This window comes from Stegodyphus dumicola, chromosome 2, assembly GCF_044657685.1.
Source record: "Stegodyphus dumicola isolate Sdum_Otavi_A_Nest chromosome 2, ASM4465768v1".
In the NCBI taxonomy this organism is placed as follows: Eukaryota; Metazoa; Arthropoda; class Arachnida; order Araneae; family Eresidae; genus Stegodyphus; species Stegodyphus dumicola.
In genome coordinates, this window is record NC_140769.1 from 164,984,119 (window position 1) to 165,001,026 (window position 16,908).

Here is a 16,908-nt window from a genome sequence, read left to right on the forward strand (position 1 = left end):
CAGTGAAAAGTGCGTGTATTGTGCTCAAGTATTCATCTTTTTTTTTTTTTCAGTGTACAGAGCGCGTAATTTTTATTCAGTGCTTACCGTGAGTGTGTGCATACGTTATTGCTCTTTCTTTTTCTTTTTTTTTAATCTTTTCTTTCATAGTGCTACAGCGCAAACTCAATATTTATGCAAGATAATTTATTTGTGAGATATCTTCATTCATCTCCTAATCAAATTTTCAGTGCTGTGAAAGTATAGTGTTTTTGCAGTTATCTCATCTTATAGTGCTATAGTGCATACTTTACTGTCAGTTTATGTGATTTGATTGCGCATCTTCTCATTCGAGTTTAGTCCTAGAAAGTGTGTGCATAGTGTTCTAATAGTCATTTTGTTATTATTCAGTGCTGTGTAATAGTGTGCGTAATTATCAGTCTGTGCTTACTTAGAACTGTTTAGTATATAAGGTTAAAGTGTGTGCGTCACATTTTATATAAAACAAATATATATATATATATATTTCCCACTTATAGTGCTACAGCCCATACTCAATATACAAGAAAGTCTATTAGCTTATGAGGTTTCATTATACATCACCTCATCCACTTTAGTGCCGTGAAAGTGCACACATTGTGTTCTCGCAACTATCTAATCTATTATTGCTACGGTACATGCTTAGTACTCTAGCCCAAGTGCATGCGATCTGATCGTGCATCTCCTCATTCAAGTTTAGCGTCGTGAAGTGTGTTCATTGTGTTCCGCTACCTTTCCTTACAGTGCTATCGCGTAAACTGAGTATTCCTGGAATATTGCAGGTGCATGTGTATCCATCATTCATCTCATCATTCGTTTTTTATGCTCTGAAAGCATCTTCATTGTGTTCTCTTACTTACTATGCCTACGGATACTCCCTCATCACCAGCCGGCACGGAGCATAATATTCAACATTCTCCCCCTTCTGTTAAAGGTGCTGCTGCTAGCACATCGACACCTAACTCCAGGTTGGAAGCAATTAACCACATCTTTAACCAACTCCAGTTATTCATCTTACAAGCAAAGGAATCTCGCAGACTAAACGCTTCTGAAAGAAAGCAATTTACATCTTTTGTGAACACCGTTCGCATAACGTTAACGGAACAAGAGGTTTATCTCGCCCAGCTACAGGGACAAGTCTTGTCTCTGCAACAACAGCAACTCGCACACAGTTTACAGCCATCTCACGAGAATCCTCAACATTCCGAGTCTTATCAAGCAGTGGAATCCTCAGCCCCAGAAGAACAGTCCACAAAAGAATATTCCTTCACTGAGGTGACACGAAAGAAGCGGAAAACTTCTCCACCTTCAAGATCTTCTCCAGTTCTATCGGAGCACGTTCTATTATTAAGGTCAAAGAACTCCACACGGACACCCGAAGGGATTAAAACTCAACTTTCGGCAGATTTGAAACCCTCCCAGCTAGGGATTACTTTAGTGCAGATTCGGCCGACAAGGTCCAGAGAGCTTCTCATCCGGTGTCGAGAAAAAGCTCACCTGCTACGCCTGAAATAGGCAATCGAGGACAGGCCAGCACTACTAGAGACACTTGAATTTCGGGAGCCCAAGCCAAGAAGGGAAAGTGTAATTATTTTTGGAGTACCTGAGAATCTAGGAAAAGAAGATCTAACACCAGCACTTGTAAACCAACTGCCCAATTTCAATCCCAGTGCTTTTCAAATACGAGCAAGCCGTTCCGGGCAAAGCGGAAGGAAAAACTGGGTGATAGACATAGACCCTAAGTCAGCAGAACACCTAGTTAAGCTATGCCATCTTTTAGTGGGTTTTGAGTCTTGTCCTCTCCGTCCGTACATTAGGATCATACGCTGTTACAACTGCCAGGAGTTCGGTCACTATAGCAGGAACTGTAAAAACGCTCCAGTTTGCGCGAAGTGTGGTAACAGCCACCCGACGCAGGAGTGTAGCTCGGAAAAGTGAGTGGCACTAATTGCTGCAGTAGTAATTCTGAAAATGGGACCTCTTTCAGCACAGATCACCCAGCTACTTCAAGTTCCTGCCCAGTGTATGGAGCCCATTTCGAGAGTCTGAGAAGGACCACTGCAAAGAACTAAACCAAGATGACACTAAACAAACATATAGCAGGTCCTCGATTTTTACAGTGTAACTTGCAGAAGTGCTATGCAGCAACGATAAATACGCTGCAAGTAATGACACATACTGCTGCCAATGTCGGAATCTTCCAAGAGCCATACGTTTACAACGGAGGGATTCCTAGTGTTCCAACACACAGCAGAACGTTTCTCTCAAAGAATCAGCTAGCTGCGATTATTTACAGTGGCCCTCTCTCCCCTCTCCTAATGAAAATCACAGAGCATACAGTCTCCATCAGACTAGACACTAGTAATTGCAGCATTGATATTATTGCTGTGTATCTACCCCCGAGCGAAGATATTACCTCTCTATTAGAGGAACTTAATTCTAACCTTCTAACTGGGGCATCACAATGTATCATAGCAGGAGACTTTAACGCCACCAGTCAACTATGGGGTGCTGACTCGGAGAACCGAAGGGGAATTGCGGTACTCGAATTCTTGGACAGTAAGCATTTCATTGTCATCAACGCTCAGGACTCACCGTCTACCTTTGAAACATCTAGAGCTCGAGGGTGTCCAGATCTAACAATATCAACTCCCAATACAACTCCGTACATACAAGATTGGACAGTGAGTGACCTGCCGTCACTCAGTGATCACAAAATTATTACTTACAGGCTGGATACTCCTATAGACTACATAATAAAGAAAAGATTCAAAACGGCATTTGGAGGACATTCCGTTTTACAGGAACACATTCGAGCGCATGTAGAGAAATTTATCAAAGATTTCAACAACTGCCAGGACAGAAACTCCTTAGATAATCTCTACGACTTACTAGTTACAAAAATAGTGCAAGCCGCCCACAAAGCATATCGTTTGAAATCTGTAAAGGCAAAACACTCGATATCCTGGTGGTCACCAGAGCTTAACACAGAGAGGAGCAGAGTTCGAGCACTTCGCAGAAAAGCACAATCCACGGTAGATCCATATCTACGGCAACTCAAAATGATAACATACAATAAAGCCAGAGCTTTATATAAAAGAAAAATTAAAGAGGCCAAGTTAATCTCATGGAGAACTTACTGTAGTAATGTCACTACAGCCTTTGGACCTACTCAAAAGATAACATGTAACAAGGTGTTTCGTCCTACGACCCTTTCGCCTATGGTGAATAGCACTGCCTCATCCAACATCGAAGTAATCAGTGAGATCATAAATGCAGTTTTTCCTGATGATGATGAAGAAGATTTCTTAGAGGAGCAAGAGGAAGCGAGAAAAACCTACAGTATGAAATTTCGCCAAGTTACCAGAAGAGACGAACTCCCTCCTACGCAAATGGAAGTGGATAACATCATACGTACTCTGGCACCCAAAAAAGCTCCAGGTCCGGATGGAATTGATAATATCATCATTAGAGAGATACACCGGGAATTCCCAAAACTATTCCTTGCGGTCATTTCAGCTTGCTGGAAACATCAGTACTTTCCTAAAAATATGAAGTTGGCAGAAGTGGCGTTATTCCTAAAATCAGGCAAAACTCCGGCAGAACCCAAGGTCCGTACAGTGAAAAGGTTCGCGCATTCGGAAACTGAGGCATAGAGCGCATGCGTCAAGTCTCAACGTATGACGTCACAGGGCGACCAGACGAGGCCTACGTGATATACGAGTCTAAGGGAAACACCAAGTCATTGCTTTCGAATGCTGAACTCCTGTGAAGTCCTCTGTCAGTGAGAATATTTTCTTCAAGGTTAGTAAAATTTCAGTACTTTTGTTTTATTTTAATGTTGCGTAATATTCACTTCTGTTTTATACTATCAAATATTTTATCTTCAGTACTAATTGTAAAATAACAAGCTTAAGTTCAGAGCTTGTTTATAGACGAATTTTGTATATCTATTTGTGCCAAAACAGCTTAAATTACAGAATAAAGATTACAAAAATGTGTATATATGTGAAATTACAATTTTTAAAAAAAAAACAAAATATAAATATGTCTAGTATTTCCGCGCATTAGTTGTTAAAAAATTATCAGTAAAGACATAAAGTAAGAAATTTGCTTTTCACAAAGACCAAAAGGTGAAATTCGTAATTAATAAATTTCAAATAATTCTTTAAATGCAAAAAAGAATTTTAAAAAGTTTATAAAAAAGTATTTAAAAATGGTTTTAAAAAATGTTTAAAAAGTTACATATATACATATTAATGTAATATAACATAGTTTTCTATATCAAAAGGTTAAAATATTTACTGAATATTTTTATATTATATTATGGAATGCTTACAGTGCAGAAAAACGATTCTGAAATTCTTTCTTTTGTTGAATTTTACTAGATGCCTGGAATGCGATGTGCCTTTGCTCTTTGCAACAACAGTTTAGAAAAAACTAAAAATTTATCTGAGCGCATAGTTTATCATAAATTTCCAAGTGATCCTACATTAAGAAGGAAGTGGATAAATCTTTGCCGTCGAGAAGATAAATGGAATGCAAACTCTTCTAGGATATGTTCTGCCCATTTTACTGCGTATAAACTGAAAGAAGATCCAAATTGTATTTCGTCGTGGATACAACATCTGTCTCATGGAGGACTAATTCAACCCTCTGAAGAGTGGAAAACGCAGGTCCATAAAATGGAAGAACAATTTTTAATTTTCAACGGTTCCACTTTAAGAAAGGGAGAAAATATTATAAAGGACTTTGTCAAAACCCTTAAACAGCAGTTTTACGACACAGATGAAAACTTACTTAAGTCCTTTGCTAGAATTCGAACTTTCATACGATTAAGGACTTTAAATCAAAAATTAGTTAATAAAAAATATTCGAAAGCACAAAAAAGAAGACTAAATTCAGTCGACGAAAACTGTGACATAACGCGGAAAAGAAAAAATAAATTGAAGAAAATAATTTCGTAATATCAAAAAATTATTTCTTTAACTGAATATAAATGGAGCTATCTTTTGTTTTGTTATCTTAGGTGCGCTATTTTTTAGCCTAACCATTGTAAGGAATACTTAAAATTTTTCTTCAAGCAAAGCTTAGCTTCGGAAAAAATGGTGTATCCAGCATATCTGTTGAAAGAAATATTTTTTATTAAACAGAACTGATCCAAATTACGTAACTAGACTAAATTTTAGATGCAAATACCTGGTTACTTTTGGAAAGAAAAATATATTTTGTATTACGTATTATCTGATATATATATATATTTTTTAAACATTCATCTCAATATTTGTATATATTATATATATATATAAATGCATATATCTTAGTGTAAAATATTATATGTATATATATAATACATCTTCATAATGTAAAATAAATAAATAAAAATATTTTTGATTCTGAAAAAGCGAATTGTGACATAAAAAAATCTGCAACTACAAAAATCTATTTTGTTTTTTTACAATAGCATTTGCGAATTCATGTGCCAGTTCCTTATTCAGTATGATATTTGAATTAGCTTAGATTATGTTTAGAATTTAATAAATATAGCCACTAAACTTATGCAATTTACAGCACATAATTTGGGTTCTGAACTTAATTTGCCCTCGGTTTAAATTATTCAAAGTTTATTTTTATAAGATATCTTTATATACTGTCTTAAAAATTATACGCTCAAGTATAAAATATGTCAAAGAAATAAGGGTATGTACAATGCAAATTTATTTTTCAGGTTAGTGTTCATTCATTGATTTGCGTATTTATTCGATACGTTTAGTTTTAAATATATATTTCAAAAGTCGTATGTATGTCGATAAAAAATGTTTATTAGATATTTATACATGTTAAATTATGATTTAGTTAATATCCTTCTTTAACATTTTAATGTAAACACCTAGCAAATAAGAACAGTCAAATAAGCGCAAATTCGTTTCAAGCGCCTACCGTAGTTTCTACCCTCGTAGTATGAGAGAAAGCAACAGAGGTCTCCCTGTGACGTCACGATGTGGTTGACCATTCAACGCGTTTTTCCTCTTATGCGCGAACCTTTTCACTGTACGGACCTTGGGCAGAACCTACATCTTACAGGCCAGTCTGTCTACTGCTAGCGCTCGGTAAGGTATTGGAAAGAGTAATTCTTTACAGATTGGACTTCTTCCTGCAAAGGAACAACGCCCTGCATACCAACCAATATGGATTCCGAATGGGCAACTCAACTGAACATGCCATAAAAGACTTAATGGCCACTATCAAACAGAACAAGGATAACAATTTGCACACACTGGCAATAGCCATTGACATCAAGGGAGCCTTTGACACCCTATGGTGGCCAGACGTAATAAATTTGCTGCACAACATGGCGTGCCCAACAGCCATTATTACCATCCTTCGCTCGTACCTTCAAGATCGAAGTGTACAAGTAACATCAGACAGCGGCATTTATGTCAAAAATGTCTTTAGAGGATGCCCACAGGGGTCATGCCTTGGACCAACACTGTGGAATATAGTGGCAAACTTGGCATTTCGTCAGTTTGAGAGCGTAGAATACGCTCGAATCATAGCCTATGCGGACGATTTTATGCTAGTTGTGGCAGGAAGGAGTAACCTCGAAATGAGATCTCAATACTGTCTTGATCTGTTCTCCCAATGGGCCAGAGCACATAAGCTTCAGATTTCAGCAGAGAAAGCTAAAGCTTTGCTCATAGGACGCAGCAGGCAGCTAAGACGCAACCCAAGCATTAAACTCCATGGGATACCGGTAAAATGTTTCCCCCAATTGAAATATCTCGACAACAGACTTTCTTGGATGCCACATGTCAGGAATCTTAAGACTCGAATTAGCATCCTAAGCAACAACATGAGAGGCATGACTTCACATAAATGGGGTATCTCATCTAAGCTACTAAAAATTTGGCATAGAACCATTACAGAAAGAGTAATAACTTATGGAGCAGCAATCTGGGGTGTCGAACTTACCTCTCATATGAAAAGATCCCTGCTCTCTATTCAGAGACAGCAGCTACTTCAAGTATGCAGGGCCTACCGTACCACGTCAACACTAGCCCTACAACAACTAGCAGGAATTCCTCCCCTAGATTTGATAGTAGAAAGGGAGGCAGCTATCGTAAGGGTTACCAGGCTGGGTCAAACTTCAACACTCTGGGGTCATAATTATCACCACTCGGACTACGAGGAGCAAAACAACTGCAATAACTTTCATCCAGCAGCTTTCAATCTCTCTGACGGTATCAGTATAAACGACCAACCAATTCAGAGGTACAGTAATAACCTTTTCACAGATGGCTCCAAAACTGAGAACGGCACGGGCAGCGCCTTCTGTAGACTAGAAAATGGAGTTGTAACATTCGAGTGGAAAAGGAAATTAGGCTCGAACAACTCGGTATACCAAGCAGAGCTTCTAGCTATCAGTGCTGCAATTAGATATGCGAACACATGTCAACAGGAGAAATTCTCCATACTCAGTGATTCGGCATCAAGTCTGGCGGCTATCGCAAGTCAAAACAGCCGGAGTCCATTGGTATACAAAATTCAGAAACAACTTCTGACAATGCCTATTTTGCAAAGACCCACTTTAAAATGGGTTCCCGCTCACACAGGGATTCAAGGCAATGAAGCCGCTGACCTACTGGCCAAGCAGGCAGCCAACTGCACGGATATATTAGAAAGACCAACTAAACTTCTTTGGTCTCATATTAAGCGAACAACTTTGACAAGTCTGCTACAAAATTGGCAAAGTAGATGGACAGAAGCAGAGGTAGGACGAAGGACATTTCGCTTACTGCCAAAAGTTAACATGGAAATAAAGACCCACTGTGCTAGCCTAACACAGTTCTTGACAGGTCATGGACCATTCCCAGTATACCTGAACAGATTCAGACTTAGGGATACTCCTTTCTGCGAATGCGGAGAGGAAGGCGACACGGACCATTATTACTTCCATTGTGTACATACAAGAACCTGGCACTTGAAGAAACCAGCGGACTGTGCCTGGGCAATGTGGACGACTAACACACTCAAAAACAGAATAGCCCTTGATAAAATAGAGAAAATCTCAGGACACTGCCTAAGCAGAAACAACCGTGGATAATATTATAATGTTTCAAAAGTTCAGAACTTAAAGCAGATAACCAGAATAACGCTTAGTGCCTTGCAGTTAACAATATGTAAAAACTGTTATTAGTTTATAATATTCAACCTTGTTACTCTGGAGTCTTCCCCGCCGTGATGGTATATAATTCCGTTTGGTTCATGTCCGTGGTCGGAAGCCGTCATAGCGGTGCACTCACTCACTCACTCACTGAGAAGGCTATCTGCCTTTGCAGGCTAAGAATTTTTCTGACTTTATAAGCATTTAACGTGGTACACCAAGTTAATGCTCCACGGCCGACTATTGGCACTGTCACCGTGTGATACAACATTTTTAGAAGTGCTAAGAAGATGTTTCAGGTTTTTCTGTGTTTCCAGAGCAGACTGTTACGGTCTGTTCTGTCGAGATATTTCATCATTCAGGTATTCTATATGGGGGAATCGAACTAAATTTATGATCTAAAATAATGCCAGGATATTTTAACATTTTGCTTATCTTGACTGAATGCTCTTTAATTTTGACAATTGGAGGCATAAGTAGGGTTTTGAGATTTCCCAGTTACTGTGGTAATTTTTTGTGTGTTGAAGCTTAAGCATATACTGGGAACACCAGTTCGGCAGACAGCCTAAAGTTTGATTTGCCTTAGTCTCTTATCTTCTTCTGGCACTCCCGCCACTATAATCAAGATGAGCAGCCTTTGTCTGTGACTCTGATGAAGATGCCTCTATCCACGGTGACTTTCAGTGTTCTGTGCGACAGAGAACTGCTAAATATTAAAAGGACATTATTTCTAACTTCCATGCGGTGCATTAAGATAAGTATATCTGGCTACCAAAGGGCGTCAAAAGCCTGTTTCACGTCAAGCGAGATCACACTGTTCACTTGATCATTGAGAGATTGCTGTCTTTGATTATTTTAAGGTTGTGCAGCGCATGATCGACTGAAAGTCTTTCTTTAAAGCCAAACTGAAGGTGATTTTGTCTAGCACTCCTGTATATATCTCACTCTGCAGCTTTCCTAGGCTGTCTCTCAAGCAGTATCGTTGAGCAAGAAGAGGGCAGTATCGTTGAGCTGCCTTGTTTGAGGAATAGGGCTATTTTAGAGTTCTTTAAGAGAGTTGGAAAATGTTCCATTTCCCAGAAACGAATGAGGAAGAAAGTCACAAGCTTAGGAACTGTTCAAAATATTTCCATTATGATAGTGTCGTCTAGTCATCTGGTTCTGGAGCCTTGTTTTAATTCAGCCTTTTTATTATATTTCCCACTTCGGAGTGAGAAAAAGATTTACTTTTTTCCCCTAGGCTGGATGTAATGTTCCTTGTTCCCTAATTACTGTATGGGAAGGAGTATTCATGTCTATGATATCTCTTGGGAGCAAATTATCAAGAATAATTCTTACCGTTGCAGTAGTGCTAGAGGCTTGAGTAGTTGCTTGAAATAAGCGCAAAGCTTCTGTAGATTGAATTATTTGCCATTTTGAAGGCTGTGCCAGGCTATTTTATTAGCGCCGAGGATCCGGCAAGTCCGTTCTCTTTTGAGAAGTATGCAATAGTGCTCTCGTAGTTTTTCGTCACGAATGGTCTGATAGGAGCCCTAGCTTACATTAAGCTTTTTCTTGTCAACGCTAAGCTCTTCTGTCAAACAGGTGGGCTGATTTTTGGTTGGAGCTTTTTTGAATATGTAATACTGTATAGTAGACTGTTGTTATGCTCTCTATAACAGCTCCTGTGACTTCATCAAGAGAGACGAATTCAGCTACCTGTTGAGTGAGACTGTCTTCTGATTCTTAAGGTATTTGTTTGGCACGCCCCCTTTGTTTAGCTGGTAGGGCCCCTGTGTTTAGTCTTAAATCTGCATTTATGATATTTAACTATGGTATGACTGATTGTGAAAAAATCCATTTGTGATTGCTTTTTGAATCTGTATCGAGAACTTTCCAGCTGTTCCCATTATTTACTAATTATGAGTGGAGACGTTTTAGGACGCTTTGTAGTTCTCATTGACTTTAAAAGATGAAAACTTACAAATAATACCACAAAACTGTATTGCCAAAATATGGTAGTAATAGCCATAGCTAATTGTGTCAGTCAAAGTTTTTTCAAGTACTACACGCTGTCATAAAATCTTGTTAGAATTAACTAAATCATTTCCTAAAACCGTCACCTTACAAACAGAGTGTATACTGAATTTAAACCTCAGTTTTTCTTTTCCATAGTAAATATAATCTCTTAAATCTTATAATTTGCGTTGCAGTTAAAAATTAATTTCTGTTTACGATTCATAAAGAAGCTGCCGTTCTTCTAAATCTTCACTCTTTTCACCATTTTATGTCTTTAAAAAAAATCTCGTTCTATATTACCGGTAAGTGATTATAGAAGGTTAAACGTACCACACTACCAGGTTGTTATTCGATTATACACAAAGATTTTTCAAATGTACGTTTTGGATGATTTTGAAGACCAACATTATTTGAACTCATTTTCACATGCAAGTTCACTCTGAGCACGCACATGAACAGCAGCATGTGCTGTAATCAGCTTGTTTCAATTTCTGTATCTAAGATTTTAGATTATATACAGCTCATCGGACGTTCCAAAGGTACAGGAATGAAATACTAGCTCTCACATTTACTACTGATATTTAGATATTATATTAGATTAGCGAAACTGAAGTAGAATCTGAAATCCATGTTCGTAAAATTTTTGACCGAATGAATGCATACAGTCTTAGAACAAAACATGTTTCACAAAACTTTTTCTCAGTATCTCATACCTTATTTTAGAGTATTATTTTCTAAAGAACAGACTAAACTTCTTTTATTTAAATCTGATCTATCCTAGATTAAATTCGATCCAAAACAGTTAAAAACTACCAGCATTTCCTCAGATTCTCAAATTTTCCGGCATTTTCTTCCAAGTAGGGCACATATACAAGCAGAGTTTAATGATTATTTCAAAAGAAAGAAGAAAAATAATTGTAATGTAAAACAGAACAAGATAAAGGAGAATTTCGGAATTGTAAGACACAGGTATTAAGCGCAATACTTTTAGCACATCCCAAATCTGAGGCAGAATTATTACTGTACATTAGCAATTTCGATTAATTTTTTTGCGGAGTCTTATTTCATTAAACTGCAGAGGAACTTCCCTCATTTTATTCACGAAAGCTTTCTTCTAAATAACGCAAATTTAGTAATGACGAGGAAAATTATTTGCAGCTTTGTATCAGTAGAACAGTTTTAAGGCATCCAAGAAGCCAGAGAATGTATTTTATATACTGTTCACAAACCTTTAGCTAATGAATTTGAGCAGAAAACTGATAAATAAATCCTCTTCTAGATAAAAGGAGACAGATTTTATTTCCCAGCTTACATCTGCCATCTTTTACATCAACGGATCGGAAAGTGCAACAGCAAATACGCTTTACCGCATAGCAACAGATAACGGAATTACCATATCTGAAGGATGAGACCATGAATTGTAATCGTTTATGATGGAGCCCCACAACTTATAAAAACAACGATATTTAAACACTACTTTATATTATAATATTTATAAAGATGGTGCTCGATCTAAATTACAACGCATAACCTTTAGCAGGCGGGTTTTTTTTTTTTTTTTTTTTTAATACGTTGCATAAAATTCCGCCCCATAGGAATTGAAAAAATTAAACTAAATTTTGCACCTCTTATCGGAAAGGAAAAATCATTTTGCATATCATAAGTAAAGTGTTCTCCTGACGAAACTAATATGTTTAATCACAAACAGTTACTTTGACCCAATTAAGTCATATATTTTCCCCCTTTTGTGGGAAGTCATTGTTTTTCTATAATCGATCATTTTACGCAATGGCTAGAGAGCATTCTAGGCAGTTACAGGGGAATGTTCTTTGCCATATCATCTGTGGGATATGGACTTAATGAAGAATTTTATAGTTCTTTAAAAAGGCATAAAAGCTGATATACTGTACCTTATACTTAGATACTATCTAAAACATCACTGGGTTTTCGCCTTGCTTTTTTAAGAAGACGTACAGTCTTTTACAGCCGAGGTAGTATATGGAACTGGGCATGTATTCTTCGATTTGCTGGTTAATTTCTCCATCTCAGAATCACAGATGTATTTCTGAAGAAATTCGTGAAAGAAAAACAGCATTTTCCTTTTATTCGTTTCATCAACATTTTGCTTAAGGCTGCCTTCTAGCCATAGCAAAGTTTATTATTTATTCATCCAAATATCTAAGCGAGTTTCTTCTTATGTTTATTCAAAATGACAGGTAACAAATCCTGCAAGTTTAATATGATGAATCTGTTAATACACATCGTGATGAAACATTTCGCCACAAGATACAAAGACAAAAGTCTACGAGTTTTGCGGAATCAGTAAGACAGAGTCAATCCGAATTTCTTCCAGAGAACTTTCGCACAGAAGTAAAAATGACTATCCCTAAATAACTTTGATATATTCTTTGCTCATTTCATTATGAAACCTAACCGAATATTATGCGTTCAGAAGGAACTGCCTGTTTTCCAAATTATTTTCCATGGTAAGTTTTTCAAATTATTTCCCATAATTTTTCTATTAACAAATTATTTTCCATGTGGGATGAACATTAGTGATTCGTTATCAGATGTCAGAAGGGATGTAATAAAATATCTCCTCAACATGCAGGCAGTAAAAGAAATAATCAGATATATAGTTGCCGTAATATACGTACTTTTACTTAGAGTATTAGAAAATGTAATTTCACGTTGTCCTGTGAAATGTAGCCACTAAAATACATAGGGCTGTTTATATATTTATGTTTTCTTGTTCAAAAATTAAAACTACAACATTGACGAATAATTTCACAGTTGGTAAAATAGCACACATTATTGAATTTTTTGTTGATCACATGAAAGTATTAATTGTACATATATCTCTGCGAATTTTGAGGGGAAATTTATGAAATGCTTTGTGTTCAAGTTATTAGAGCATAATTTCTATGTATCGGAATTTTTCATTTAAGGGACCCATATATAAAAATTATGTTTATATATTTATATAACTTTCCTACCCATAGCGTTGAAACTGTTTTCTTAAAATTCTTTACCTTATTTTGAGAAACTCTGTAAGTAGAAATGTATGTGTAAGATAAATTAGCTCTGTTTGTGAAAATTTCTAATTTTTTTTTTGGCACGAATTTAGAGAATGCAAAGTCCCTCTTCCCCAAACACACAACATACTTCTCGAGGGATATCATACGAGACACTACGAACTGTATGAGCTGTTCCTTTGATAATGCATTAGTTTTTGCCTCGATATTGTGTTAGTTTGAGACGCGTCTGAATTTTATCTTTCTCTCGATGTCTTTAATTTCATTGTAGTATTTGCAGTTTTGTTGTTATATTAGTTCTTATTTACCTTTCTTAATGAATATAGATATTTCGGATATTAGTGAGATTAAAAGTAAAAAAAAAAAAGTAACCTTTCATAAAAGTTATCAATATCGAATTTGGCATAGAAATAGGAAAAATGTAGTTTATTAAAACTTCATAAACGTAGAAACTAAAAATTGCCAAAGAAAAGTAAAACCAGCGATGAAATAAATTTAGAAGAGAAAACTTATTCATGTGAATCTGTTACAGCTGATTCTCCAATCCCAAAACAAATTTTGAGCAAAAGCAAGGCCAGAAAGAAAATGTTATAGCTTCCTAAACTGACGATAAACGAATAAACCAAGGCTTTGGCATAATAATTTTGCTTCACAATTTTCAAGCGTTGAAAGTGCTCTATATGATTTCAGACAAAGTGCGGAAGTGTAAAGTCGAGCTGCTACTTATGTGGAAGATTTAGTGATTCAAACATATTATGAATGATTAGAAATGACTGACAATTTCAGCTTCTTCCTAATCGATGATGTAAATGATAGCAGGCTTTTGGCACCATCTTGTAAAAAGTGTAGAGAAATAATGGAAAACGGTCATATTTTCTAAACAGATTAAACTTTCAATAGTTATTCAAAAATTATCCTCAAATTTATGTTGCTCATACTTATATTGGGAGCATTTCCAATGAGACAAATGTTTCTCTTACGCTGTTCTTGCTTACTTTTATAAATGAGAGCAAACTTAATGAAAAACTATTTTGTTTGATTCAAAATTATATTACTGATTGAGATACTAAAGAAATTCGATCGATTTTGCAGTCATAACTACGCTAAAGAAGGTTTTTTTCTGCATCCGTATTAAAAGTTGTAATTTTTGCTTAAAGCAATATTCTCAGAGATACAATACTTGGGAAGATACAATATTTGGAAGTTTAACGAGTATAGACACAATGAAGAAACCAGAACTCACCTCAGAATGTGGGCATTCCTTGAACACATGCCCGCAGAATATGTCGATGAGGATTGTCTTTCTGGGCAAAACATTCACCATATAAAGTAAGATTAGAAGGATTTTATGATTACTTTGTTGATACACGGCTTGAAAATTATGTCGCAACGATACAGATGTGAAATAAAGAACAAAAATACATTGGACAAACAATATTGAAAAAGGGTGGCATAAATTCCCACAGCTGATAAAGTTTTTTAAACATAAAGCGATACAAAGCAATTTTTTTTTATTGATCGATGTTATTTAAATTTAGAAGGAAAAACAAATTGAAAGAACCAACGTATAATGCAAGAACTTTGTAAAGACATTTATAAATGTCTTTACAAAGTTAGGTTATTTCGAAGCAGAAGAAATGAAAAAATGGGCAACGCCTTCGACGGGACTCGAACCACGGACCTCTCGAATACGCGCCGAGCGTGCTGACCACTACACCACGAAGGCATACTAAGAAGGCGGGAGGAATACCTTATAACTTTTCTGATCCAACATATGCTTATTATCCTTTCGTAATTTAGAAAATTTTGAATAAAACATGCAAAAATAAAATAATAATAATAATAAAACTTAGGGGGGAAAGGCAAGTGATAAGGATTACACAATATTTAAATATGCCAATATGTTTTACTGTCAATCCCAAACCTGGGAACGTGTGAGGAAAAGTTTGATTATTTTCTTTCTTACTATTAGGGTGATAATTTTTATCGTAGCATGAGTTTTAAAGAATTTTTAGAAACTTCGCGAGTATAAATATTCCCTGAGAATGTTGAATACATACGCTAATTACGAATTTTTTATATTATTTTAAATTTCGTCTACAATTATGATATTATTGTTTTATCTTTAAATAAATTGATTGTTACTTTCTGTCAGAATTTATGTGAAAATGCTGCATAGTTATCATGTTCCAAACCCAATCAAAATTTAAATCATCTTTTAATTTTTGCTAGATTTATAGAGTGCGAGATGATATTTTCAAAATGATGTAATATAGCCCTCCATTGTCTATCAGTACTAATAAATAATTTCTATGATTTGAATGATCTTTTTTTCCTAAACCATTGTCAAGCAGTAAAACCGCTAAATATTGTTACTTCGACCAGGCTACAAATATCTGAAAACGGCCTGGCTAAAAAGAAAGTTTTATCATTTTCTTCATATGTAATATGAATACGAGCCAGATTCCTTTAAAAATGTCCTTCACGAAGATATCCCTGTTCTTAGGCAAATAGCTTTCGAACGCTTTGCCATAACCTACACTGGTGTGCAAAAATTAAGGACGAAGTCGAAAAATTAGCATATCAGCTGAACGAAGAGGCAGAGCGGACAGAAAGACCAATCAGGAGATTAAGTAAGTTGATGTACGGTAGCACATGCGCAGATATGCTGGTAGACGTTATAACGTTGCGCGCCTCCAACTTGCACGCAACCAAGAGGTGACTGTGAAAACTTGTATAAAAGATAGAGCCTTGTGAAGGGGTTAAGTCCCTTTTTATTCAACGTAATAAAATTACAATTGCGTGCTCTTGACGCTCACAGACAACTTGGCAGTCAAATAAAAATAATAACCTGAAAAGAAAGTAAAGACAAGATTCTAACTACGAGGCTCTCTAAAATAACTAACTCACCGCGTTTTACAATACCGCTGCTAATTCAGCAGACTTGAAGCTCACTGGAACGATTACCACTACTTCCCGCCAAGCACCTAGGCCGCAACGCGGGGTTCTTCAATTCTCGCTAACTACCTCCGCGCTCGTGCAGTAAGAATATCACACACCGAACTCGTTTCCTTGCTATTTAAATCAGAATACTTCCGCTGATAATTTGAATGCTTGCGCGTTCTACTCAAATTTACATATTCTGGCATTGGCAGTTCCAGGGGAAAGTAAGGCTTGACAGGAAAGATAGTTTAAACTTAAAATAAATGTTAGTTAAAATAAATATAAACCCTACATTTGCCGCTGCCAGAATTTGGAAAACTTGGAAGCAGGTCCTACAAACGACCTGTTGTAAGTTTCTCTAATTCTGAACTAATTGGCGAGAACCTCGTTTACACAAAAAAAATATCTTATGTAACCATTTGTATACTAAAATTCTGTTGATCGTTACAAAGCTGTCTTCTTACAGCAACTTTTCCTGGACTTCATCAATCAATCTTGGTCTTTCCTTCCAGCATCTGGAAGGAATAAGTATCAGTATCTTTCTACATACATTATAATTTACACTTTCTTGACACAATAAATTTTTGTTTTTAACGATTCGTTTTTCTTAGTTATTGCTTACTTCACATTCATTCAATTTTTCAAGCATTAATTTAACTTTACCCTGGCTCTCCACCGTGTGTGGTGTCAAACGGGAATATTCGTGTTTTAGTCTTAAAACACTTCCCCTAACCACCATGATTTGTTAGA

At 36.3% G+C, this 16,908-nt stretch overlaps 1 protein-coding gene across 1 annotated transcript in view; it reads right to left on the minus strand.

Annotated features, from left to right (window-relative positions):
• LOC146998638 (uncharacterized) overlaps positions 1–14,554 on the minus strand; it is a 38,051-nt gene extending 23,497 nt beyond the window's left edge. The window contains exon 1 of the mRNA XM_085811412.1: positions 14,459–14,554. Within this exon, the coding sequence (XP_085667538.1) occupies positions 14,459–14,539 (81 nt within the window). The 5' untranslated portion in view covers positions 14,540–14,554. The remainder of the gene's footprint in view (positions 1–14,458) is intronic.
• Positions 14,555–16,908: the final 2,354 nt, after the last annotated feature.